Genomic DNA, 25,405 nt, shown 5'->3' with positions numbered 1-25,405 from the left:
TTAGCGCCGGCTCGTACATCAACTCCTCCGCCATGTTGTGTGTGTCAAAGTTAAGCGGATTTCGTGAAATGAAAACTGAAAATGACTTATCATCTATTCGCCATTGTAACATCTTTGCGCTAACTCGAAACCCTAACTCGTTTAAATCCCCTACTTTGAAACCCTAACTATTGTTACCCCAGCCCTGGTTTGAAACCATAATTTGAAACCCCAACCCCAGTTTAAATCCCGACTTTGAAATCCTAACCCTAGTTAAAAACCCTACTTTGGGGAGGGCAGTTGCAGACGGTGACGGTAAAGGTATACATTTGTATGAAACATTTGGCATAGTTCCATCAACTTCCATGCCACCGAGATGCTGGACGGCGCTGCCAAACACCTTTATTAATTTGAGCGTGATGGTTTCAAACTAGGGTTAGGGTTTCAAAATAGGGTTTTAAACTAGAGTTAGGGTTTCAAACTAGGGTTTCAAACTAGGGTTTTAAACTAGAGTGAGGGTTTCAAAGTAGGGTTTTAAACGAGAGTTAGGGTTTGCAAAGGATGGGAGCCACACACATCCACATTTTCTTTTTAATTGGCAATTGATTAAAAGGTATCCCAAAAAATCGTGAATAACGGAGGACAGGTTCCATGGGGACGATCGAATAACACGAATGGTAACGTTGTTTAACCGGCACTACGTTTTTTGGCGTGTGAACCTTATTATCCGCCCTGACGAGCTCACGTCGGCACTCGCCAGACTTTCTACCAAGCGCTCCAGTATACATTGCAATAGCCAATAAGCGCCCGGTAATGCGTACCGTGTTGTGTTAGCTGCTGGCTGGGCCAAGCAGCTACGAGCGAGCCTAAGCAGCTAGTATGGCGGAGGAGAGCAGTTTCCCCGAGTTGGAGGGGCTAGAAAAACAATTGGAGTCATTGATAAGCTCTCATTCAAGTGACGACTTGCATGGAGACAGCAAAACGTACTGTTCGGACTTTTGTAAGGTAGGTCGCCGTAACCCGCTTTGATGACATATTTGTAGTCGAAGGTGTTAGCATGTATGTTGGCTGACTCCCCTCCCCCAGAACTGAATCGCTAGCTTTAGCTGCTATGATTGTGAGAATTTGCAAGTAAAACGAGTAGATTCCATTTAAAAACACAGACGTGGTTTTGTAACCCAATATCCAAGTAATCCCAGTAGAAAAATAGAGGGGAACGTTCATTCAAGTGTTATTCTGGCTATGTTTGTTTTTTTAGCTATCCTGCTAAATATTACGCCTGAGCAACCGATCACGGAATTACAAACAAACTCAGTCAAATGTTTGCTGGGCTCCGGAATTGGCATTAGGAAGTGGTTTGGACTCGGTGACAGATTTACTGCACCCTCAGACCCCAGTTCCAAATGCTGGTTGTTGATACATTTCAAACACTTATCAATTAGCCAAAGTTTGTAATCTGTCCTCATATATAGATTGAAATATAGTTATTTTACTAAATCAGGACCTGAACTCTATTTCTCCCAACGTTTATTGAGCCAAATCACATATCTTTTTATTAGAAACACCATTAATATGTCAGTAACAGAATTCAATAAAATAAACTGTCATTTTATTGTCTCCCCAAACCATTCAAAGAAAGAAGAAAATATGAGAAAATGTAGAGAACATATCAGTATTGTTTGGCGTATTATTTAGCGGAGTGTGTTTTAATTGACGTTTACAGCAAACTATATAATGTGATGTACACAAGAAGCACATAAAATGAATATATAAAACACAAATATGCACAAAAGAATACATCCAACGTACACCTTTTTAACTGTTCTATGAGTCATTTTGACCAGTATGATGTCACCTGGATCATAGATGTTGTAATGACAATGTGCATGACATCACCCACTGCCAGTCGAGATTGAAAGTAAACAAGCTACAGCAGTCCGCCAACAGATATTCCTGGTCCATGCAGTCGTCGAACCCACTTCACTGTGCTTTTTAGCGCCGACTCTCATGGCCTTCTCAAACGACACATCTATTTTATCATTCACAATGGTCGTGCTGTTAGACTGCGCAAAAACCAAAAAGAAACAAAGAGACTATGGACCCATTCCTGGATGATGGGGAGAGGGCAGTATGGACTGCCTATTATCCAAAAAGAATTTGTTTAATGACTCCGTGTTTGCTCATCTGCTATTAGCTTTGCAGTTAGCAAGCATAGCAATTCAAAGCCTCACATGCACTTATTTTTATTTGCAACGTTAGAACGCCCCAAAGTTTAAAATGGCTTACTTAAACCAAGATCCCACTCTACATTGTAATCAAACGTGAGAATCAAATCCAAGGTTTCATAATACACGATGATAAACATTTAAACCTCATGAGCGGGTTCATTTCCTATTCAGATCCGTTTAACTTATGGACATCCACTTTTTTAAACTTTAAGACACTGTAATGACACAGAAAGACCACCAGATGGTAATAACATTATAAGGTTTGGTTGACCGGGTAACTGAAGTATATCTCTCAATGTTATCCTCTCATGAAAAGTGTTTCTCCTCTTGTCCGCTTGAAGCAAACTGAAATGACTCCCTCCAGCATACAAACACGGCCAACACGCGGCGTGCCGTGATATTTCATATTTGGTCTGCATTGGCGGTTTACACATGCAAGAAAGAGTGGCTGTGAAATGGGTGGTACTTGACCCATTTCGGGACGATCCTGATGATCTCTCATGGCAGATTGGGGTGCCACAGCACTCGGGTTGCAAATTGGTGGACCAAATCATCAGTGGGTTTAAATCAATTTTCACGGTATGTCCACGCAGCTGGTGGAAGAGTACGCCTCACGCTGTCGGACGCCGCTCCCTCAGCTCAGGATCCTCGAGACAGCCCTGTGCCACTTCACTCGGGCCTCATCCTTCTTCACATCAAGCTGTGATCACGTGCTTCACACACTCAGTAGTTTGGCCTTGTAAGTATGAGCAGGTCATATTTTCACACACTAGATGGACTGAGTTCGCATTTAAGATGGAAAGTGAATGCTTGCATACAAAAAAAAAGGGATTCCATACAAAAATCCAAATGAAGACCTGCAGTGTCCATGACCAGGGTCGAAGGCCATTTTTCCTTATTTGGTTGAATGGGTTTTGCAAAGGTTCAGCCGTATTTGATGTTAGTGATAATTCTATATCTGGATTCATTTAAAGTGTAAAAATTCTTAATGAAATTAAACTTGACCCGTCTTAGTTTTCTTCCTTTTATCTTCACACAGGAGTGTTTTTGAGTTGCTGCTTTTCTTTAATGAGCAAGATTTCCACGAAGAGCCGTTGAAGCACTTCTCTATTAAATTTCAGGTGAATAGTCTTGACTGTATTTTGTTTTCAACAATTGCAATTTTACACCATTCAAATAGCCACTTCCATTATGTGCTGTAGACTGAGAACATTTTGGTTTGACTTCAAGTGATATATTTTCCATTATTTTCTACCATTTCACATGGAAATAGTTTTTGCAAAATAAACGATAATAGGACCAGATACTATGTTGCATGTTTTGACCAAATATAATGCCACAAATACATGTTTTTGTTACAAGTGCTGTGGCCAATTTATACTGTCGTCATAGTTTGCCCCAAATGTCAATGTACCGCCATCTCTAAATTATGTTCAATTGTTAATGAAGAATGCAAAAACTACTAATTAGGCTGACAGGCAGTCGACAGAGACTCTCTCATATGAACCTATTCCATGGTACCGTCTCCTCTCTTTTTGGTATTCACAAAATAGCAAGAAATGGAAACAGGGATACGTCGCATGTTCATATTTACTAAATTGGCTTAAAAAATTAGAAGTGTCTGTATGGAAACCTCACGGTTATCGTAACTCTCTACATTGTCATAAACAGAATATTAACCTGTCTTGTCTTTTTTTTTGGTATCATTTCAGGAATGTCATGTCGCCCTTTTAAAGCATCAGAATGTTCACTTACTTCAGGTTGAGCCTTTGCTTCGTTCAGGAGGCGCTTGGGCCAGTACAACATTGAAGGCAATACTCAGCGAATCCAGTTTACCTCAGAATGAAGGTAGGTGGTATTTGTTGTCAAGTTCTTTTCCTCATGTTCATTGAATTGTTTTGCTGATACAACGTGTACTCTGCAAATACTGTGCATTGTGTTTCTCACTTAATCAAATACATTTGTACTCACTCAGAATACAAACAAAAAACCCGTTCAAAAGTATTGCCGTTAATGTGCTAATTAGCGTGTATATACATTTAACTGGGAAAGCATTCTGTGTTTTCTCAGTGGACAGGTTCTTCAGCTCTGAGTTGCCAGTGTTCTTGGAGCTTCGGGTGCGCTACCTTCTATCCTGTGAGCGTGTCCGTGAGGCTTTAGCCCTGGCTAAGTGTTGTATTCGTCATCCGATGGCAGGGAAACACTTGTTCTTCCTCCAGGTCTACCTCACATGGCTTTACAAGACGCAATACAATCAGCTGCTTAAAGAGGTTGGTGCAAAGGAGGCAGCCACTTGAACATTAATGGCCGTATCTCGCTCGCTCTCTCTCTCTCTCTGTGGCTGTAATTGGATGATGCTCTGTTTTAGCCCCAACCTGAACTGTTTCTTTCAGGTCGCTGACCTCACTGGTAAAGATGCAGTGCACATCATCTGCAGTTTAGAGTATGAAGAACCCGATCAACTGCTGTTAGCTCTCTGCCAGGTGTTCCTCTCCCAACAACTCTGCAGGGGAGACATGTACTATTTATGGTGGGTGAATATCCATTGAATTCAAATTCATTTTTAATGCTATAAATGGTGTATAAATGTCCCACCCTTGTGCCCCTGTGCAGGGAACTTGTTTTTGTGTGGAGCAAACTTCACAAACGGCTGAATACTTCCAAGCAAGCTTTTCTGGAAGAAAGCCGTCGGCTAATGCTGTCTGCTGCCAACGCCAGCTCTGTCTTCCCGTTTGTCAGAGTTGTTATTGAAGAGGTGAGAATACGACTCATCAAAATGAATTGGCTATTTATCTAAATCACAAATCAGTTGAGATCGTCTCATGCAACTGATGATTACTGTTTCTGTCTTGTTAGCTCGGTGCAGACGGGGTCCAGTTTTGTGTGGAGCTTTGTGCAGATGCCTTGAAATCTTGTCTCCCATGTGACATTAACACCAAGTCGCTGATCTATAAAACTATTGCTGGCCTGCTGCCCAACGATTTGGAAGTGTGTCGGGCCTGTGCGCTGCTTGTCTTCTTCTTGGAACGCAGCGTTGGGGCCTACAAGATGGTGTATTTCCTGTATATGCTTCCAGACCAGGACAACCATGTTGAGCACTGTCCCATCACGAATCAAACGCGATTTGAAACGCTGCAGGTAAAGCACTATCTTCATCTACAGTATTTATTAGTAATCTTATTATGGCGATGATTCTTTGCTGACGTTAGAAGGGCTATAATTAGCCAATTTAATTGGCCGCCCCATTAATTGGTCAGGCCCTACTATTTATATCCGTGCAATACAATAACGTGTCAATGTATTATTGTTTTGTTTGTGTGTTTTTTCATTGGCAGATTTTGAAGAAGGACCTTTATTTTGATCCAGAGTTTTGGAACCTCATTGCTTTGCGGACCAATTGTTTGAAACTGATGAGTGAGAAAGTGGTTGACGCTTCACTCGACGAACTCATGGAGGAATCATGGGTCCCAAACTACTGTGCCAAAGACTTTCCCTTTGTGTGTAGTACATCAACAGCAAATACTGATAATGGAACAGCAAAAAGGCCTTGTCATAATGATGGCAGTCACAAAGAAATTAGCTCTGAGGAGGCACCCAAGAAACTCAAGGTGGTCCAAGGCAAAACAGGACTGAATGACAGCAATGCCGTGAAAAAAAAGGCTCCTGATAACGGAACAGCAAAAAATCCTAACGATGGGAGGCATAAAGAAATTAGCTCTGTGGAGTCGCCCAAGAAACTCAAGTTGGTTCAAGGCAAAACAAGACTGAATGATAGTGACGCTGTGAAAAAAAAGGTTAACCACAGGTCACGTTTTACAAAGGAAGCATCATCGCAACCTTTGAGGCGCTCATTTTGGCAGCTTGACAGGATACATGACATTGGGTCTGGGCAGCTAAGACGAGCTACTCGACTATCTGCAAAAGATCCTCCAAAACGAAGGATTCAAAAACCCAAATGGCTCCTGGAAGATTCTGGTAATCTACAAGAGTCAAAGCTTAGGAAACGTAGTTTGAGAAATCAGAGAGTGCATCAGTCGTCTGCCCTAAAGAGGTCTGAAAATGGTCGGCCCAAGAACAGCACACAAGCCAAGGCGTCGGAAAACTCTTGCACAAAGCATGAGACAGCAGATGCTCTTGAACCAGCTTCTACTCCACAAATAATTTTGGAGCTGTCGCTACCAGACAATGAGCTGCTGGGAACTTTCGCCGAAGACGGCAACAAACCGAAAGGATGCCCTCCGATGCTCTTTTATAAGCGAACACTAAAGCTTCCTGACCCCTCCCGTCCTGTGAAGGTGCTGCATGGAAAAGAGGTCATCCTTCGAGCAAGGGATGAAACTATGCTTGTGCAGCTCTTGCACTGTTACGCTCGCAGGCCGAAAGGAAAGGGTAAAGGGTCAAATATTCATGGATCTGTATCAACAATCACACGCTCTTCTGCGCATGGGAGTTCCCTCAAAGAACCACAGAGCGTGCTTTGTGAGAAACCTAATGCTGAGACAAGGGTTGGTTTGAGCTCGGAGGATGCGCTTACAACTGAACACCCAGAAACACCAAGCCCGGTTCTACAGTCGTTAGCAAAAGAGCCTTTAGAAAGCACAGAGATAAAAAAAATAGTTTATTCAGAAAAAATAATTGCATTAAAAGGAACAGAAAGTTGTATTTTAGGTCAAACTGCTCACTCTTCAAAAACAGACAAAGTCCATTCCACGGTTGCACCTTTCGAACTCAGTGATGAACGTTCTGTTGAAATGAAGGTGACTTTAGCTTCACAAAGCCCCGCAGTGGAGAAAGTCACACAACAGCCAACTACATCGTCCATTGACTTTTCACCAACCTTTGAGACGCAAAGCGGAAAAATAGAAGATACTGATTACACCCCGTCAATGTCCAACACATTACCGTCTCAAAGCTCTGACTCTACGTGTCACACGCCTCTCCAAGGTAGACAAGCTCTTGTAAACACAAATGAAGAACAAAATCCAAAGCCACTCAGCCCTCATTCTGAAAATGGCAAAACATGCATTGACAAGGCCAAAGACATCACCACGGAGGATGCACAAAACGAACATTCTAACCATATGGATGACATTTCAGCCTTAGCAACAGAGATGGTGACTCAGTTTTCTCCAGTTGAACTTCTCCCAGACTTGGAGAATTGCAAACAACCTACAGACGCTAACTCCAAGCAATCGGTGCTCCAAAATGAAAGCAATTTTGCCAATGCCTCCAGTCATACAGTGCCAGAACCATCCACCACTGGTAATATGCAAGGAAATAATCATGAAACACTAGCCGAATATGACGACTATGAGGATGACTTTGAGGATGATGAGTCAATAGAAACAGAGGAATCCAAGTTGGAGTACTGCTGTACTTTTTGTCACAAAGATTTTAAGGGCAGACGCGTAGTAATACATGCTATGTTCCACTTCCGTAAGGATGAGTGTATGTTTTGTGGGACCACTTTTAAAGATGACCTCCTGGCAATGATGCACTTGTCTGACCACATTGAGAAGCTCAAAAGAAGCAAAGAGGTAGCCAGTAGCAAAGCTCCACAAACCTGTGAGTCAGAAACCAAAGATTTCTCCCAACCCAAGACCTCTGCCAAAGCTAATGTTCCCAACAGCCTGTCTGGTCATCACCATAGTAGGAAGCTGAGGAACTCCTCTGTCTGCGATAAATCTCTTAGTCATCCAGAAGCAGACTTGCAATTAGAATCAAGAAATTTGCGATCAAATGACAAGGCAGTCGATAGTCAATTTGTACAGAAAAACGAGCCAAATGAGTGCATTGACGGCAAATCTCCCAAAAGCAAGATAAATGGACTTTTTGACAAAAATAATACATTTGACCAAATGAAACATAGCAACTCAAAAGCTGAAGACAACCAGGCAACTCCAACACACGATACTGAAGACAAAGCAGACCATCGCGAGTTGACTCGTGCAATGGCCAACTCTTGTGATTCCTTTGCATCTTCGGTTCAGAAGAGGAAATGCGTTGAAGGTTTAAAGAATAATGTCATTAAGGACGGGAAGAAGGCTATTCAGGAGAAAAGGGTAGAGCCCAAAGTGAAAATTAACTGTCCAGCAGATGGATGCAATTGGTCCACAGACCTTTCTAAAAACCGTGTTGCTCTTCTCTACCATGCTCTCGAGCATCACTACGGTGACATCAAACCTTTAGAAATGTCATTGAAAGTTGCAAACAACAAATGCAGTATTTGCAAGAGGGTTCTATGGAGTTTTGAACATTTTCAGCATCATGTGGAAAGACACCGCCTCAGTCCTCGCCATCCTTGCCTTCATCTGGGTTGCACTGCCAGGTTCAAAACTGGAAATGAAATGAGCCGACACGCAAGAAAACACAGTCCACTGCAGGCAGTGTGCTGCTTGCCTGGTTGTTCCAAACTATTTATTTGTCTCTGGGCACTGAACCTTCATGAAAAAGAGCACTATGCTTCCAAACCCATCAAGCCAGTTAAGACTGTGGACCAGCAGACAGACCCTAACCCTAACTGCATGCAGGTAAAAGCTACGGAAGGGACTTTGAGCCAGTCCACTCGTGTGTTAAGGCGGCATGCATCTCGAGATGTGACGGCGAAATCTGCCAGTGTTCCTCCTCCCATGGCGAAAGGAGAGCTAAAAAACAGAAATGAATCCAAGCATTCTAATGTTTTGAAGAATCTCTCCAACAAGGACACCACCGCACAGTCCAGTAATCATAGTTTGAATCTGAGGTTAAGAAAAGGTCAAAGATCAGAGCCTCGGGAATTACCCTTTTTCAGACGTAGGCTCAAACTGAGGCATAAATTCAAGAAAAAGCAGGTTCATGTCAACCAAACTGAAATGTTCCCTAAAACGAGAGGCCGTCCACGAAAGGCAAACAAAGCAACACATGACGAAAACACGACTAAGGGACAAAACAGTCAAAGTCTAAAGAGTGAAACCTCAGACGGTCATGAGACGCCAACATCTCCAACGGTTAGTACCAAGTTAGAAATTAACGAAACGCAAGAGGAAGTCAATGACGATGACGAGATTCTACACCAGAAGTCAAATTCCCAACAAACAGTGAGCAGTTGTGTTGAACAAAAGATTTCTTTGCACAGGGTCTCCCCTCTAACTGCAGCATCCCGGAGTTCAGTTGTCCATGCACTCAAATTAAGAGTTCTTAATTTGAGGAAGCGCTGTGCTTCAAGGGGCAGCGAGTCTTTGGAAGCCAGTAGGGCAAAGAAGGAAAGGCTTACTCTTAGAAAAAGTCCCCGCAGACGGTCTAGCCTGCAGTCAGCTTCAACTCATGTAGCCCGGAGGTCTGGGGATGAAAAGAGAGAGAAAACGCATTCTTCCAAAAGTAGCCCTGCTGATCTTATTCTTGCTTCCACTAAGGTGAACGTGAAGAAAACTCGACCTAAAAAGAAAAAAACAGGAAAGATGCTTCAGATTGGTGACAAAGTCGACGGGACGATCTGCCCCAGTTTGGAAAAAAAGTCAAATGAAGAACATCATAATGTGACAAGTGATGGCTCCAGTTCTACCACGTCCGATTGGAATAAAAAATCAAACGAAGAACCTTCAGATGCGACGAGAAGTGGCTCCACTTCTACCGTGTCCAATTTGGACAAGGAAGAACTTTCAGACGTGACAAGTGAAGTCTCCAGGGAAGAACCTTCAAATGTGATGAGCGATGGCTCTGGTTCCACCATGTCCAATTTGGAGAGAAAGTCAGTGGAAGAACGTTCAGCTGTGACTAGTGATAGCGCCAGTCCCACCACGCAAATGTCCATAAAAGAACCTTCAAATGTGACGTGTGATGGCTCCACGTCTATCACATCCAATTTAGAGAGCAAGTCACAGGAAGAACCTTCTCATGTGACAACTGATGTCTCCATTTCCACCATGCCAAATTTAGAGAGCAAGTCAACGAAAGAACCTTCTCATGTGGCAAGTGATGTCTCCATTTCCACCATGCCCAATTTAGAGAGCGAGACAACGGAAGAACCATCTTATGTGACCAGTGATGACTCCAGTTCAACCACGTCAACAGTTCAAGCAGAACCTTCTTCAAAAAAGGATGTGCATGTTCGGAGAAACAAAGGTGCCAAGGCAAGTAAAGAAGGTGAAGTAAAGAGTAGCAGGAAAAGACCCCATCCAGACCAACGTACTGCTAAAGTAGCAACCGAGTCGAAAACTCAAGCTTCAATCGGCAGTGAAGTGAAGGTGGGAGACGCGGACAATTGTGCTAGTGAGGAGCTACACGGAAACAAAACACCAGAGTCTGTCAAAGACAAGCGTGGTCAAGCGAAGTCCAAGTTAGCAAAAGAGTACGATGGATCCACATTGTGCATGGACACTCTGGCCGAGTACGGCAAGAAGCACATGCGTGCGCCTCCCACGGCCTACCTCGACGAGAAGTTCACCGCAATGCCCAAAAAAAGGAAGGAGGCGGCATCCGACATCTACACCTCGCTGGAGGAGGCTCCCGTCACCGTCGCGCCGCAGAGACATCGGTGTGCCAATTGCTTCACGACGTTCAACAGTGCAGAAGAGCTGCAGCGCCACCACCATTTACAGCACTGTACCAACCTCTTTGGCTTTGACTCTGATGACGAAGGTGAGTCGACCGATTGGTGATAGGTGATATATTGTGGGATCAGCAATGAAGACAAATGTTGGTCAATCAATAACCTTTTACTAAAAAACATTTATTTGATACAATATTGAGTAGCTATTGTGCTATGGTTCCAACAATCTGCAAGACCATGAAGGTGTCTGAAGGTGATTGGATGAATGAGTCCGGGGTTGGGGCCTGTGCAATCAAGCCTGACAAGGAGCGCTAGTGACTCGCGTACGAGTTGTTGACTGGAAAAAAATCAATGATCAATTTACGATTAGTCCACAATGAGTCACTTGTTGTCGACTATGTAACTAAATGATCATCGCAGGGATCATTTTTCTACACAGATTAATGTTACTGGAAAACAGAAGTAAGGAAAAGTCTAAAGTGTCCAAAGTTTGGGATTATTTCGCCCCTCAAAACAGAAGAGAGGTCTATGTATGTGTGTTAGACTGACCTGAGGATAGTGTATGTTTTTGTGTTTAAAGCCCCCCCCCCACCCCCAAAAAAAAAGATCCAGTTCCATTAATCTGAGCAATAGTAAAATCATCCTGTTTTCACAATCACGCCGCCTAGTTCAAATGACACGCTATTTTTCCATCGGAGAAGTACCTATGACGTCTTTGCGGAATGTTGAGTTTCTCTCTGCTATTGTGGCTAATCGGAACCTAAAAGCAGTCACTTGTATTCTTTGCGTTGCAGGGAATTGTTGAACTACCTGACTTGAATCTAAGTGAGCGGACCTTGTGGATGCAGAAGTGACTGGCCGGTGGAACTTGTATGGGACTGTGGGGTGGATCAAAGTCCACCAGACCACTTCAAGACTTAATAATGTATGCTGTACAGACCAAAAGCGCGAAGGCCGGTGGCTAGTCGATGAGTTAAAAGCCTGCAGAAGCCCAGTCAGTTTTGCTGAACGTTTGTACTGAAGTGCCTGCCCTGGATCCACCCTTTCCTGTTTCGCCAGAGTCGACCGCAACCGACACAGACAGAACTGCCGCAAGGATACTCTTTCTCCATCAGTAAGCCATAAGAAAGGAAAAAAAAAGATGCTTTGTTTGCATTTTGCACTCTTGTCATAATCTACAAGGTCATACTTTTAACATTGGACAATGAAATGAATTTCCAATTTCAAACTCTTGATCTTTTCTTGGTGCTGCCACTAGGGGTCAGCTTTCACTCATAGTTCTGAAGTCACTGCAGCATTTCTTACCCTAACCAAGTTATTTTTTTGCAGGTTTGCTTCATTGCATTGACTATTTGACAAATATTGCATCTTTGTCATTGAACTGTATCTGCTATATACATTGCCTAGGCTTCAACGAATTGCAGAACCACAGTTTTAACTTTGCAGCAGGTTCTATTTATTTTATTTTTTTTATATTGTACATATTAGAGTTTCAATTGCTTATGTCAGGGTTTGCTGGAGCGCAGTTTATATTTGTTTGGGGAAAGAAATAAAACGTATTTCACATTATTGATTCTATTTCTATTACAGCAGGCTGTCGGTATGTTTCCAGCAAATTTCTTGTGGCCTTTTTTTAATTCTCTTTAATAGAAGTAAATGTTGATTCAAATACGCCTGCACCACCAAGTGTTGCCCGAGGCTCACCTAAATTACTTGTCTCTGCAGGTCTGTTTGTGTTGTATAGTTACACAAATATTAGCATGGGAAGGTTTTCATTATTTCAATTAATTTTAATGTTTTAAATATAATAAACAATGTCCAGACATTTGTCAGTAGATCATTTAATTGAAAGTGAGGGGGGGAATACTTCAGAAAGGAATATGAAACATTTCAGACTTTCTTTTTCTAAAATATTAGGATTCATTCTTTTAGCACTGTTGGTAGCATCACCAATCAAAACATGGACTTTGGCAGAGTGATTTTCTTGAATACAGTATTTCACAACTACTTTTGTTTTAAATACAAACAAAATTAAATATTTACATTTTAATATTGCCTAGGATCATTTAAATTACAAGTAAAAAGCTGTAGATCAGCCCTACAGCAGGAGCTGTATTACCTTTCTGAAGTGAATGATGAAGAAAAAACAGGGTTTACAAGATGGACAGTGTGTGCCCTCTGGTAGGAATGCAAACGTTTAGTTGGGGGGAAGCATTTTGGTGTCATGTTCATACTGCTGTGACATCTCCGCAAGGCCCATAGCTTCCACCTCACAGCCTGCAGCAAAGTTGCCTTGAGCTTATTTCATCTTTAGTCTACTCTGTCATTATCTTCTTCCACTTTCCATTTCAACAAAAGTGTCGACGCACTTGCGCCAGCGTGTTGCAGCAGGTACCAAAGCTGGCTCTGAAACGGATTGGTCCGATCTGGCCTTTTGACATTTCTCCAGGTGCGATTGGACAAGAGCCCACCCGTACACAGACACATGTGAGTCACATATATCCCATTTCCTCTTCTGTTACTGCATCCGCCCGTGGGACCAAGCATTTTTAGCGCCTTGAATCATACTTAAGTCTGTTGTAATCCAATAAGTGTTCATTTGTTGTTCTGCTCCACCCCTTGGTCTCTTCTGTAGTGTCAGGCCACAAGTTTCCCAAGGTTTAAACGGCGTCCTCGGCTGGCATCTTGTCTTTTCTACTCTGTGACCGGCTAATTCCACGCAGGCTTCATATAGTTGGGGATGCACTGGCAGACTTGGTGGCTGTAGTAAAAGCCAGACAGGCAGGCGCGTTTGGGGGTCCTGCAGGGTAACCTGTAGCAACTTGGGAATAGTGGAAAAAGGGAAAACCTTTCATTAGTCCCAACTTGGGTGGGAAATTGTTAAAAAGCATGCGTTTGATTTTCATGGACAATTCAAAGTGAAATATTCCAAACTGTAAAGTTTACAAGGCAACTAAAGGCAATTTAATGGAAAGGTATTAGATTCACACATTTCACTGATTGACATTTGACTGTTCGAACATTTTTCCCCCCCCACTCTGAATCTGATAATACACATTGAACTGCCCAAAATATGTTGGCCCATCTCTGACATTTCATTTGGGAACAGATTTGTACGAGGATCCCTAAGGAGGATGCTTTATGTTGACAATTATTTTGATGTACACACATTTATTTACAATTCAGTCAATTATTTCCTTGTTTTTGGAGTTATATATATCCAAATAGTTCAAGAGATACAACAACAAATGGAGTTCCAAAGTTGAATAAATCAGACACTGATGGCCCTGCACTGTTTTTTCCCATGCAAAAATGCTTTGCATGGGGGAGGGCGCACTTGGCTGAAAAAATATTTCACAGGGGGTAGTAGGATACATCACTGAAAAAAGGCTGTGAACCACTGACTTGGGGAATATTCCACATTTTTCAAAGGGGGTGATGTGTTCAGGTCTCTAAAGCGTGAATTTAAACTTGTTTTTCTTGAAATTTTAAATGATTGTTTAGTTGAGGGATAATAAAAAAATTCTAAAGAGTTTATATTTTATAATATATGCTTTGCTTTCAAAGTAGTCAGTATGTTTCAATTGTATTGAATATGCAATTGGGTCAATTACAGGATACCTAATACAAAAAATATATATTTTACAGTTCATTTCTTTAAGCAAATTTATTTAAAAATCAATCAAAACCTCTCATTTGGGATAACGCAAGGTATGACCCTGTTTGTAATAAATTGGCTTGATTTTGTCAAGATGATGCAACATTACATTTTGGCCAACTACGTTTCAGTTTCCCGTTTAAAATTGCTGGTTGATTCACATAAATTCCTGCCAATCAACCTAAAAAAAAAAAAATTCCTAGGATTTTGCAACCCTCATCCCATGCATAACAAAAAGTACAAGCTGATGTTTTTGTGGCAAATCCATGTTGATGCGCTCCTTTCTTCCCTCACAAAATGCCTGAGAACGTCCACTGTGACAAATCACCCGCACGTCTGAACTTTCCCTCATGGCTCAGCTCCCGTCTCCTTGTATGTTTTTCTTTTTGTCCTGTCACTCCATCCATCTCTGTGGCTGCCCGGCGGCCTGATGGTTGCTGTGCTCTGCTCACTGTCAGCAAGCTCAGGCCTCTCGGGTCAGAGGCCTCTTGCGTGCGAGCTGTGGGAACGGCACCACACGCTCGCAGCTAAGAACGCGGTTGGGTGCCGGGGACGTCTCTTGTCCATAAAAGGAAGCATCCAAACAAAAGTCAATGGAGAAGCTTTCGAGTCACCAATGTTTGACGCTCATTTAGATTTTGCTTCTCTTCTGAGTGCCTCCTATTTACATATTTATTAAGGAAGAAATGATTGAGAGCAGCACAATCATGTTTAGTGACGAGGTGAATCAAAAGGGGCGATTCCCAACACAAGTGGTCTCGGGCTTTGTTACTTATGCAGGGATGAGGATGACAGTTGAGGAACAAAAGTCGCAAAAAACCTGATGCGGGTGAGGAGAGTGTCACTTCTTTATGCCCATAAAATGGTGATCGCTTTGAAATATTCAGAAATAGCAGTGCGCTAAATGGAGATGCCATATTATGAATTTTGGTGGCGTACCTTTCTAATATTAGCCGTGTTATGCTTTTATTTTTTTTATACACACACACATGAAGTGTTTCAGACTGTCCCTAAATTTGTGACGGGTTGCAAAAGTACTCGAATGCTTCACAGAAGTAGTACAGATACTGGTATTACACTTCTGTAAAGTATAAATGGACTTTTACTGTTTTTGATGGAATTTTGATAACTTGGCAGAACAAAATAAACCTCTGAAAATAGTTTCTCTCCAACAGCTTAATAAGTCCTCATACTGAGGAAAAAATGGCTATTGTTGGCTCGACTTTCACGCTATCATAACATGTTCCCATCGCTTTGCTATCATTGTGAGCGGAGTAATGAAAACAATGCTAAATGAGCTAATAACTGGAAAAAAATACCCCGTATATGTTTTCAGTTTATACTGAGAATTTTGAGGCAAGTCTTTTCTTTTTATTATTAGCTTTGAAGCATTCTTTGGGCCGACAACACCAAACTCTTAAATAAGTCAATGGAAGAGGGGATATCTTGCATCTCTGAATGATTTCAATGCTCCTCGTTCACTTTTCTCCCTTTTTCCCCCGTCTTGCTAGAACTCAAGATGTCGTCAATCAGTCATGGTTGACTATCTCACCGGAAATTAAAACTAAAAATGCAACGAAACTAGCAGGTAAAAAGCAAATATGGATGAAAAAGAAAGTAGCTACATTGACTATTCTTTTTTTCAGCTTACCTGCAGGTGTTAGGGTTGAACCTCTTGCCTTGCCGTAGACATGTCTGTGGACTTTCTCTGCACTGACACAAGCAGGTGTCGGGGTTGAGAGGTTGATTCCCGGGACACTGGGCGGTGCACACGCAGCCGCACAGCTCCTCGTTCCAGCGCTGGCCGACGGGGCACCACTTGCCCTCATCCTGACCTTCGCATTGACATTCACCTACAGGAAACAATCTGCTTAGGTACTGTGCAAATTTCACCAATTCTATTTGTCTATTTGCAGTTCACTTGTTGCAGATTCACCTTTTTTTGGTGCTTTTCTTTTTAACCCATCCCCAGCTATTAGCTGAAAAGTTGCCAGTTTTGGAAGTTTTTTTTGTGGCGGTCCTTTTGTAACACCTTAAAATGCCAGTAGATGGCAGCAAAGCCCCGGGTAATAGGAAATTAGTAATTGACGTCAAAGGAGTATGTTGAAGCGACGCATAACAACAAAACAACGAAAATTATCTAAGAGCAAATTTTTTCCCCATATATTTAAGCGCAGTGGTATTGCTCAAAGTGTATGTAATGTTACAGTGGCTTACCATAAAATATACTTTTGAGGAATCTCACTTTTGATGAAGGCTTAGGCCTACTAAACGGCTGTACTACATATTTACTGTAGTTCATATAATGTTGGTTATGATGGCAATACTTGTAGGGCCAAGTATTTTTTCCTGCGGTACTTTGCGAACCACTGCCATAGGCAATTATACACAATTTTAGTGGGAGGATCAATTCTCCATGCTTTTGGAGACCGGGTTCTGTCCCCATTTTCTGTATCTGCATGCAAATCTTAAAACCCCCCTTACATGTGTTGTGGTCCAGTTTCCAGCCCGGACCGCAGCTGGCCTCAGTGAGCCCGTTTCGACAGACGCATTCGCAGCTGGGCTCCTTCAGAACCCTGTTGGGGCCGCAGAGAGCAAGCAGCCCTGAGTCCAAAGCCTCTGGAAGCCACAGAGATAACGAGAAGTTGTTGGAATAGCACCAGCGGTTAGTTGCAAAATCCAGGCCTTGTTAAGTAAATACAACCGAGTTGTTTCTTTTCAAAAGCACGAGAGACAACTATTTCACGGAGGATGCAATTTCTAATGGCACATGATGCAACATATTTCAAAAAGGCAGCATGGACACAAGGAGCTCAAGTTTATGTATCTTCTTAAGAATTAGGAAATGTGCTTAAAATTCGCTCTGAACTCGTCCATTTCAGAGCAGATTTTCAACACCCTGAGGATATTGTGTTCCATAACAAATTAGCACCAAAAGAAAGACCCTTCTCATACATGAAAGAAAAAAGACTTTTCTGGCCTTTGTCCATTCTTTAGTAGTCTGCTGTGAGTTGGATTCACCAAAAACACAGGTATCTGACCAATAAGCGGAGAAAAACAGCTTAATAGGGGAAATGGTTGGAATAGCACCCTTTTAAAAAAGAAAATGACATTTTTTGCTTTTGTTATACCTCTAGCGACAACACAAAAAAACTGAGAAAGGGATTTGAATGGTAAAATAATAAATTATTTCATAAATTATTACAGATATACAACTAAGTTGAACACCTAATTTTACATGGCCTTTATTATTCACTCCATGGACTACCTCAACTTTTCTCATGATCGTGACGCACCAAGTTTCTAAAATGTGAGTTGCTTTGTCCGATTTCCAACATTGTACCGTTTCTTTCCCTCATAATCGACGTCTTCTCATAAGATCGGCTGGTCTCAAATCCAGATGTCACCATCTACAAGGATCTGTTAGTCATTACAGCGAGCTACAAACCTAAATTTCGCAGACAAACTGGACGGGACAAACTGGACGGAACTCTCTACCCATTGAAACGCTTGCTTGACAAATACAGTGTAAACCTCGGGGATGGTTGACTGTTGGATTCCAGATCCACCGAATATAAACATTCACGCCAGTTAAAGAATTTGTAAAGTATCATAACAAATACATATGTAATGCACTGTACAATAGAATGTATACACAGGGGCATTTGACTCATCCATGTGAGAGCCTCCTTAAATGTCCTTAACTTGGCGGCATAGTGGTTCAGAGATCCTGGCTTTGAGTCTTGGCTTGAAACTGTCTAGATTTCTAATGACCATCTCTAAGTAAAGAGGTTCACGATCAGAGAACAAAAAAAGGCTCTCACCTGTCTCTTTCTCAGAGTAGTTAATGGCATCTATGGGCACACACATGCAGTTGACGGGATCCCACAAGAACGCCGGAGCACAGGGGACCGAGGGAGGGGAACATCTACACAAACACAAACACACACTTAAAATACGGGACGAGGAATGTCAAACTTGACTAGGCAGGGTTGTCCAACCTTTTTTCCTAGAGAGTCCCGAATCCCATTTCTACACTCAGAACTCCAAAACCTTTATCGTTATCCTCCACACAAACTAGTCTAGCTCTACATTTTTATCTAGAAATGTACCCCAATTTTGTAAAGTTGATTAAATATAAAGACCCTCCTAATGTATTTGTTTTGAAAACCACTTGGACACAGCACCATGACACACGCCTACTTTAATGTCACTCACAGGTGATCCATTGCGGCTCGTCTGATGATGGAGTGAAGTGGCCGCTTAGAGAGGCACTCGCACACCGTGTGATTGACAAAGGTTACCATGACAACGGAGCGCTCCATCCTGGGTGGCGATAGTTCCATCAGCTAAGAGGACACAGGAAGGTGAGAGTTTTGTTTTGAGTCAGTGATTCCCAACCACAGTTATAGTGACAAGCTGCACAATGACTTCCAGGCGATGGCGAGAGGTGCCATGAACATGTGTATCCACTTGTTGCCATTCATGCAACAGAAGTGTCATTGATGATCCTTACTTCAGTATACAGTGGTACCTTAAAGGGGAAGTGAACCCCGAGATGGATAAAAACGGGTGTATTTTGCTGCTTAACAAATATTCCACAAAGGTCATATTAATCCGAATGCTGTGTTTAGACTAGTGAGGGCGAATACAACATATTATTGTAAAGAACATTTTTGGGTGTTGACTTCCTCTGTAATATTTAACGGAGACTCATCACGGAGGACAACTAACCGGATGGTAGTGTTTTGCATTCAAATCACAGTCAAGGTTTCATGTTAACGACATGCAATTTGAATTTACCGTTAATGAAGACATACGGTCAACAAAGTGCACTTAAACACACAAACTAAAATAATGATCAAAAACCATATGATAGAAAAGATTTAGCATTGTATGCGGCAATGCATTCTAGAAACCGAAGAGTGGCAAGTCAAGTTACAAGTCACAACGCAAGTAAAAAAAAAAAAAAAAGTGGAAGCAGGGGTTCGGAAAACCTCAAGGTACCACTGTAGATACATTTGGTGAGGCTTTTGTTTTGGTGGTGTGCTGTGAGATTTTTCTAATAAAATATGAGGTATATCAGAAAGGTTCCAGGACTGGTGTCACAAAATTCCCAATCCACACTGTGAGTTTCCCTCTTGGAAATAACCCCCCTGGAGTCAAACGCACTTTGCTAGCATTCTCTATCATGTCTTAATGTACCCCTGAAAGGAGAGATGAAGGCTTTACAGAAGAATAGAGCAGGCTGAAAAGTGTGTCAATGTGTCAGCCATGTCGGCAGGAGCCACTTTGTCATCAAAACAATGTATGGGTGGACGTTGCGGCCATGCTAGCAGGGAGGTGCCAATAATGGCGCATAAACATTAGCTTAGCTTCCATCATAGGCAGGTAGTTTGAAGGAACATGTCATACCTACACCCATACCTATTAAGATCTAATGCGGTTGTTTTTTTACTAGAGCAAGAGGTGTAGACATCAATTAGTTTTTTTTAACAAAGCCGTTATCTAGGGCATCTAATCATATGGCAATGAACAAAAAAGTAGCACTAACGTCATGGACGCTAAGATGGAGGTGCTGATTGGCGGGTGAACTTGTGAACACAATATGCTATTTTATGCCATTTATAGACATCTGTCAGCATTTCTTCATATCTGTGAATATTCAAAAGTTGAATGTTTGCAAGTTGAGGACAACCTGGATATAGTTTGTGAGTCCAGTCCTGGGACTTTTCTGACACTCCTCGTTATGCACCTTCGCTCCACAAAGTTTGGGAAATGATGCTTTCATCAGAGCGAGGCCTGCTGCGGGTGTGCTAATATTCACCGTCTTGTTGACGAGCGCGTGACTCGTGTTGGTGCAGTAAAAGGCTTCGTTGGTGCAGCATCCACCGCAGCGATGCAGGGCCACGCAGCGGGGGAGGTAGAACTGACTGGTGGATTGTTGGTACTCTTTGGTAACCTCAATGCACACCTCCCGGGGCTGACACGAAGTGCGCTGGATCTCTTCCAGGATGACTGTTCACGTACGATTGCATTAGCCAGCGATTCAGTTCAAGTGACTTTGACAGCATTAAAGCACAACGGGGCGGCGTTTACCTCCGAGAGTACCGTCCACTTTGTAAAGCGGCTCTTCCCTCAGCTGCACCCAGCCATCGTCATGGTTCAAATGAACCGCCGGGCTCGCAGAGGAGCTGGGAAATGGGGAGGAAGAGGCGTGCCATGATTTCTTCCTCAGGCACTGCTGAAGCAGATTGTATTCAGGATAGAGAAGCCGCAGCAGCTGATCCACACTCTTGACGCTCTGTAAACTGACCTGGTCATCTGACAACACTGGAGCCTGGAAGCAAGACAAATACAACATTCTTATCATAGTTGTCGTTCTTACTTGAAGCTATCCATGGATGTGATACTAACAAGATAAGAATAATAATAGTGGACTTGTTTTTAAAGCCTGCACGTGGTGCTATACACACTAAATTGCCCCCAGTTCCCTCCCCACTTCACACCAAAATAAAAAAAACTTAACTGTTCATCTCTTTTTTTTTTTTCCCCTTGGTCTTTGTGATTGGGACATGAGGTCATTGCTGTGGGACTGTGAGGTCATGACGGAGCAATGACTGGTCCAGTGCTCCGGGTGTGTCCTCTTCCCAGGAACATGGAATAATAATATTCATGGCTGTTTCATTACCCCAGCTGCAGCAGTATTCAATTACTTCAAAGCCCTTTTCCTTCTTCTTCTCCTCAGGATAGCAAAATCAAGGGCAGCAAACTGAGTCCAACTCTTGCACCATTATGGGAATCTGAACCTGAGATCTGCTCTCACTGCATTTCCTCACGAATAGACACATTTCTATTGTTTGGTCCAGTGTTTCCCAACCACTGTGCCGCAGATGTGAGAAATATTCAGCTGTGCAATATTAATGTTATCCAATATGAATCACAGAACGAATTGTAGATAGGATTGCCAAACCACTGGTCAGCCACTTGCTAATGGCGCACGCATGGCTAATTGGAGAATCTCGAGATTTCATGTTGTGTCGGTCTGATTGTGCTGCATCGGTACATATTGAGTTTATGTGTGTGCTGCTGTCCGCTTTTGATAACAGTGACCCTCTACGGAAATACCAGCATATAGTTCAACGGGAGAACCTGGATTGTTCATTTTCACCAACATAAAATACACTGTCAAGTTGTGACACCTTGACTGTGATCACCACTCAGCTGCTGCCAGAACAGCAGAGCGTCTTTAAACGTGACTTTGTTCTTATTGTCGCAATATTTATAGAGCTAGTCTAAGTCGATGCTTTTGGATTTGAATCACAATCACTTTTAGTAGTTTATTTCTTACACTGGCTAAAACCTTTTTAAAAAACTGTCACTTTAATTAAAAATATAAATACAATTTAAAAAAATATAGATTTATTTATTTTTATTCAATTATTCCACTCTCCATATATATACTACATTATATATTATATTTATTTATATAGCACATTCACAAAGTCTTTCGTTGTAATATAACTAATTTTATTATAGAAGCTGGTGTAACACCTAACAGATTTTTGTTGGTGGTATGCCTCCCGGAGACGGCTTTGCTAGGCCTTCACTGCAGCTAGCTTCGACCCATTGCTTCTTTGTGGTTGTGGTTCTGAATGCCTTTACTTTTGTCTTCAAAAATGTTGGCCTGAGACTTGACCAGTGAGGGATATTCAATTGTCAAAGATCTCAGTTGCATTCAGAGTACATCTAAGGTCATTAGCTATTATTACTATGAAATGTAGTCCGATCAACTTTGTAGCATTTGGCTGAATGTGAGCAGGGAGTAAGTACACTAGAGTCCTGTATATCACATGGCCTTCATCATGTTTGACCACATATTGCGTTATGCTTTAGATCGAATTACTTTCCTTCTCCATACTTTTGTATTTATAGTTTTGATACATGTTGAACATGAGTCACACAATCAAAGGATTTCACAACTGATTCAGTCAACTCCAGGAATATTAGTAAAAAATTGACAATAAAGCAGACTTTTGAAGAATTGTACACTACAGCTTGATGTGAGTAAGTTCAGTTGAGTTCATTGCCACCATAAAGCACTCCTATCGGATTTTTGCTTGCAAGTCAAAGGAAAAAAATTGGCTGAACAACATCTCGTATTTTCAAAAACTTCTTTCACTGCTATCTCAAGGCACCAAATTGTTAATACGGCCTCAACATTTTTTCGCAATCATTTTTATATGTAGATTTGTTGTCTTTCAGCACAATGTTGGCCTTCTTTATTTGCTAAGAGATCTTCTTGGAGTTGATAACTCAGTCAGTTGCCCAATGCCAACCAGATATTTAACATAAACTCTGGACTTCTACTATCTGCTGCATTTGAAGTAACAAGGGAACAGACTGTAACTGGTCAATTCAACTAAGTCAAAGTCAACTGTGCAAATACATTTAAAGGCTAAAAATGTATTTACAGCAGTCACTTTTTTATCACCAGGGTTACATTCCAGAACTCACTGCAATAGTTTGACCGTATATTTAATATACAGTTAATAATTCAAATTGAAATAGATAAATCGACTTTGGTATTAAGTCATGGTTCAGTCGCCTTTATTTTGGCATTAGCCTAATGTATAAAACCAGACAGGCTAATTTATTGCTTGTGTTTGTAAAAAAGATAAATAAAAACATAGAAAGAGTAGCCTACCTGGAGGGAAAAATCACATATTAAATCACAATATTGGGGGCGGTGGGGGGTTCATAATCAGGTTATTTTCCCCGATTGTTCATCCCTCATCTGAAGTCTTTCATGTAATTCCAACTGGACAAGTCTTGGGCGGCTGTGACGTTGTTGCAAACTTGCAGCTGACTGCTATACCAAGAACTAGTCGCTTTGAGTACAGCGGCATGAAGACACATGACCGGAGATAGCCAATCGCAATTTGAGATTCACAAGCCTCAACATTAGATAGGGCAAAGGCGAAAGTAAAAAAAAAACTACAACTGTCAATATGAGATTTTGTGGCAATTTTTCAAAATGTGACTCACATTGTGATCATCAAACTTTCCAACAGCAGCTGTAATCAAAATGACATTCTTTATATGAGTAATATAACACTAGTGACGTAAATGTTGTAATTAGATGACATATTGTCTCCAACCCTGATTAGAAGTAACGAGGAGATCCATGTTTTGTAGCTCTCACCTGGGTTCCCGTGTCTCCTGCTGAGTAGTAGTCCATGTAGTCTTGTCCTGAGCACAGTTTGCTGACATTAAGAATCCATAGGAGGACAGCTGGTATCAACATAGTGAGGAGGAGAGAGTCGAGCTGAAGTGAAGGCAAGGACAGAGGAAGGTGATGAGGGAGGAAAAAAGGAGGTTTGTCACAGGGTGTCACAAGCTCTCAGGTGTCCTTTCGTCATTCTACCCGGGGACGAAGTTGCTCTTCCGGCGCAGGTTGTTCGATTCTGGGAAGGCAGCGGAATCGAGCATGATGAGGAAAGTAGCGAGGCTCCTTCAGTGGGCGTGTGACGTCTCGTCTCGCCGCATTCCCGCAGTTCACGTTCAGGTGGACGTCGGATGGGGAAGACGGGTTCTTTTTTCTTTTTTATGTTTTGGGTTTTTTTGTCTCTGTGTCCTCGCCGGCCTCGTCGCCCTTCACACTTGCACACCTTCTCGCCGCCTTTATCTCTATTATTTTTATTTTTTTTTTCTTTGCTCCGCACGCAGCAGCTGCGCTCTTCCCACCGTCTGTCTTCTGCTCAGATTATCCGCTTCTTGCCCAAGGAACCTTCAGGGCAAAGCTCTTAAAAAATGAAAAAAGAATCTGTCAGAAAAGCATTAGAGAGGGGGGAAACGGAGAGATTCCCAAATCTTTCAATAGAAATGGAGATGGTGACAAAGGCCGACGTTGGTTTAAGCCCTCGTGTGAGCGAGCAGAAGTGTAGATAGAGGAGCTGCAGGCAGACGTCCTGGTGGAGTAAATGAAAAAGAATACAAGAGTGGAAAGCTTGTTGCTTGTGGGCGGAGCCGAGTATCCGAAGGATGATTTATGCATTATAACTGGTTATACTGGCACGCTTTCTTTTCTTTTTCCCCCTAGAAATAACAGTCTTTCCTTTATGCCATCGCGCGCCTTCAAGAATATCTACATTTACTGTCAAGAGTATTTTTACCCCGCATTCCTTTTGAAGCTTTTTTTTTTTTTTTTTTTTTTACTCCATTCAGACTTATTTTCGTGCGGTCACATCAGTCGAGCAAATGGTGATAAATGCGGGCTCTTAAGTGCCTTTTTATTGGCCGCTAATAGTACTTGCTGTCTATTCACGGTTTCTGCTTTACATCATTCTGCTGCTGTCCTTCCTCCGAATAAAAAAAGAAAGAAGAAAAAAAAAAGTTGCCGTCAGACATTTTTCTTCCTTTGCTGCTTGTAGTATCCAAGGTCAAACATTGCATACTTTTACAAGTGCCCCAAGGCTTTTGGGGGCATGTGTGTCCCGGAGGAAACGTGAACACCATTAACCTGACTTTCGAAGTTATCTTTCGCTCCGGCCCTCCCAAGGTGAGGAAAGGGAAATACACGCAACGGGGACTTCAAAAAGTCAAAAGACGAGAAACGACTGCTCGAAGCTGTGAGAAAGGGGAGTGTCTGGGATCCGGGCAAAAAAAAAAAAAAAAAAAACATCCGATTTTTTGGAGCCAGTGGCTGGCAGCCTTTGCAGGGATTAGAGACGCGCATGCACGCACACTGCGGCAAGTGTCTGCATGCAGATGTGCTTTATGTGTTGAAATCTGCAAGACAAATTCCACATTCCGATCATTGCTGTCTACATCTTCGTGTGAGCTCACGGCATAAAACTAAACGAGGGTTTGTTGGATTGTTGCCAACAATCTTCTGTATGTACATTAATGACGTGGTTTATGTTAAGAAAAAAAAAAGAGTCAACATTTGTGGGTTGTTAATTCATGTGCAGGAAACAAATCACTATTGAAGTGCACTGATACAAATTACAA

The 25,405-nt window shown here is 42.1% G+C and overlaps 2 protein-coding genes across 11 annotated transcripts; one reads left to right on the top strand and one right to left on the bottom strand.

The window, feature by feature from the left end:
• Nucleotides 1-798: 798 nt before the first annotated feature.
• On the top strand, nt 799-13,758 carry LOC119134399. Of its 3 annotated transcripts, none has more exons than XR_005100321.1 (11): nt 799-984; nt 2,801-2,946; nt 3,247-3,328; nt 3,920-4,055; nt 4,278-4,477; nt 4,601-4,737; nt 4,821-4,962; nt 5,064-5,345; nt 5,543-10,823; nt 11,529-11,848; nt 13,184-13,758. XR_005100321.1 is itself a non-coding variant. In XM_037271074.1 (11 exons), the coding sequence occupies exons 1-11, from the start codon at nt 859-861 to the stop codon at nt 11,537-11,539; spliced, it is 6,507 nt and encodes a 2,168-aa protein (XP_037126969.1). In that variant the 5' UTR covers nt 799-858; the 3' UTR covers nt 11,540-12,303. The 3 variants fall into 3 exon arrangements, 2 of the variants coding, with proteins under 2 accessions (XP_037126969.1, XP_037126958.1); XM_037271074.1 differs by lacking the exon at nt 13,184-13,758 and having other exon boundaries at nt 5,543-9,850; nt 9,887-10,823; nt 11,529-12,303; XM_037271063.1 differs by lacking the exon at nt 13,184-13,758 and having other exon boundaries at nt 11,529-12,303.
• vegfc (vascular endothelial growth factor c) lies at nt 12,560-24,998 on the bottom strand. 8 transcript variants are annotated; one of them, XM_037271132.1, is made up of 11 exons: nt 24,640-24,998; nt 23,820-24,363; nt 23,598-23,720; nt 20,709-20,732; nt 20,492-20,586; nt 20,220-20,410; nt 18,611-18,741; nt 18,217-18,320; nt 16,877-17,011; nt 16,044-16,245; nt 12,560-13,555 (listed from the first exon to the last, which is right to left on the bottom strand). In XM_037271132.1, the coding sequence occupies exons 3-11, from the start codon at nt 23,663-23,665 to the stop codon at nt 13,444-13,446; spliced, it is 1,062 nt and encodes a 353-aa protein (XP_037127027.1). In that variant the 5' UTR covers nt 23,666-23,720; nt 23,820-24,363; nt 24,640-24,998; the 3' UTR covers nt 12,560-13,443. The 8 variants fall into 8 exon arrangements, with proteins under 8 accessions (XP_037127027.1, XP_037127014.1, XP_037127013.1 ...); XM_037271119.1 differs by having other exon boundaries at nt 20,492-20,633; nt 23,598-23,644; XM_037271118.1 differs by having other exon boundaries at nt 20,492-20,633; nt 23,598-24,363.
• Nucleotides 24,999-25,405: the final 407 nt, after the last annotated feature.

This window comes from Syngnathus acus, chromosome 2 (assembly GCF_901709675.1).
Source record: "Syngnathus acus chromosome 2, fSynAcu1.2, whole genome shotgun sequence".
In the NCBI taxonomy this organism is placed as follows: Eukaryota; Metazoa; Chordata; class Actinopteri; order Syngnathiformes; family Syngnathidae; genus Syngnathus; species Syngnathus acus.
This window is presented reverse-complemented; position numbering and strand designations above follow the sequence as displayed.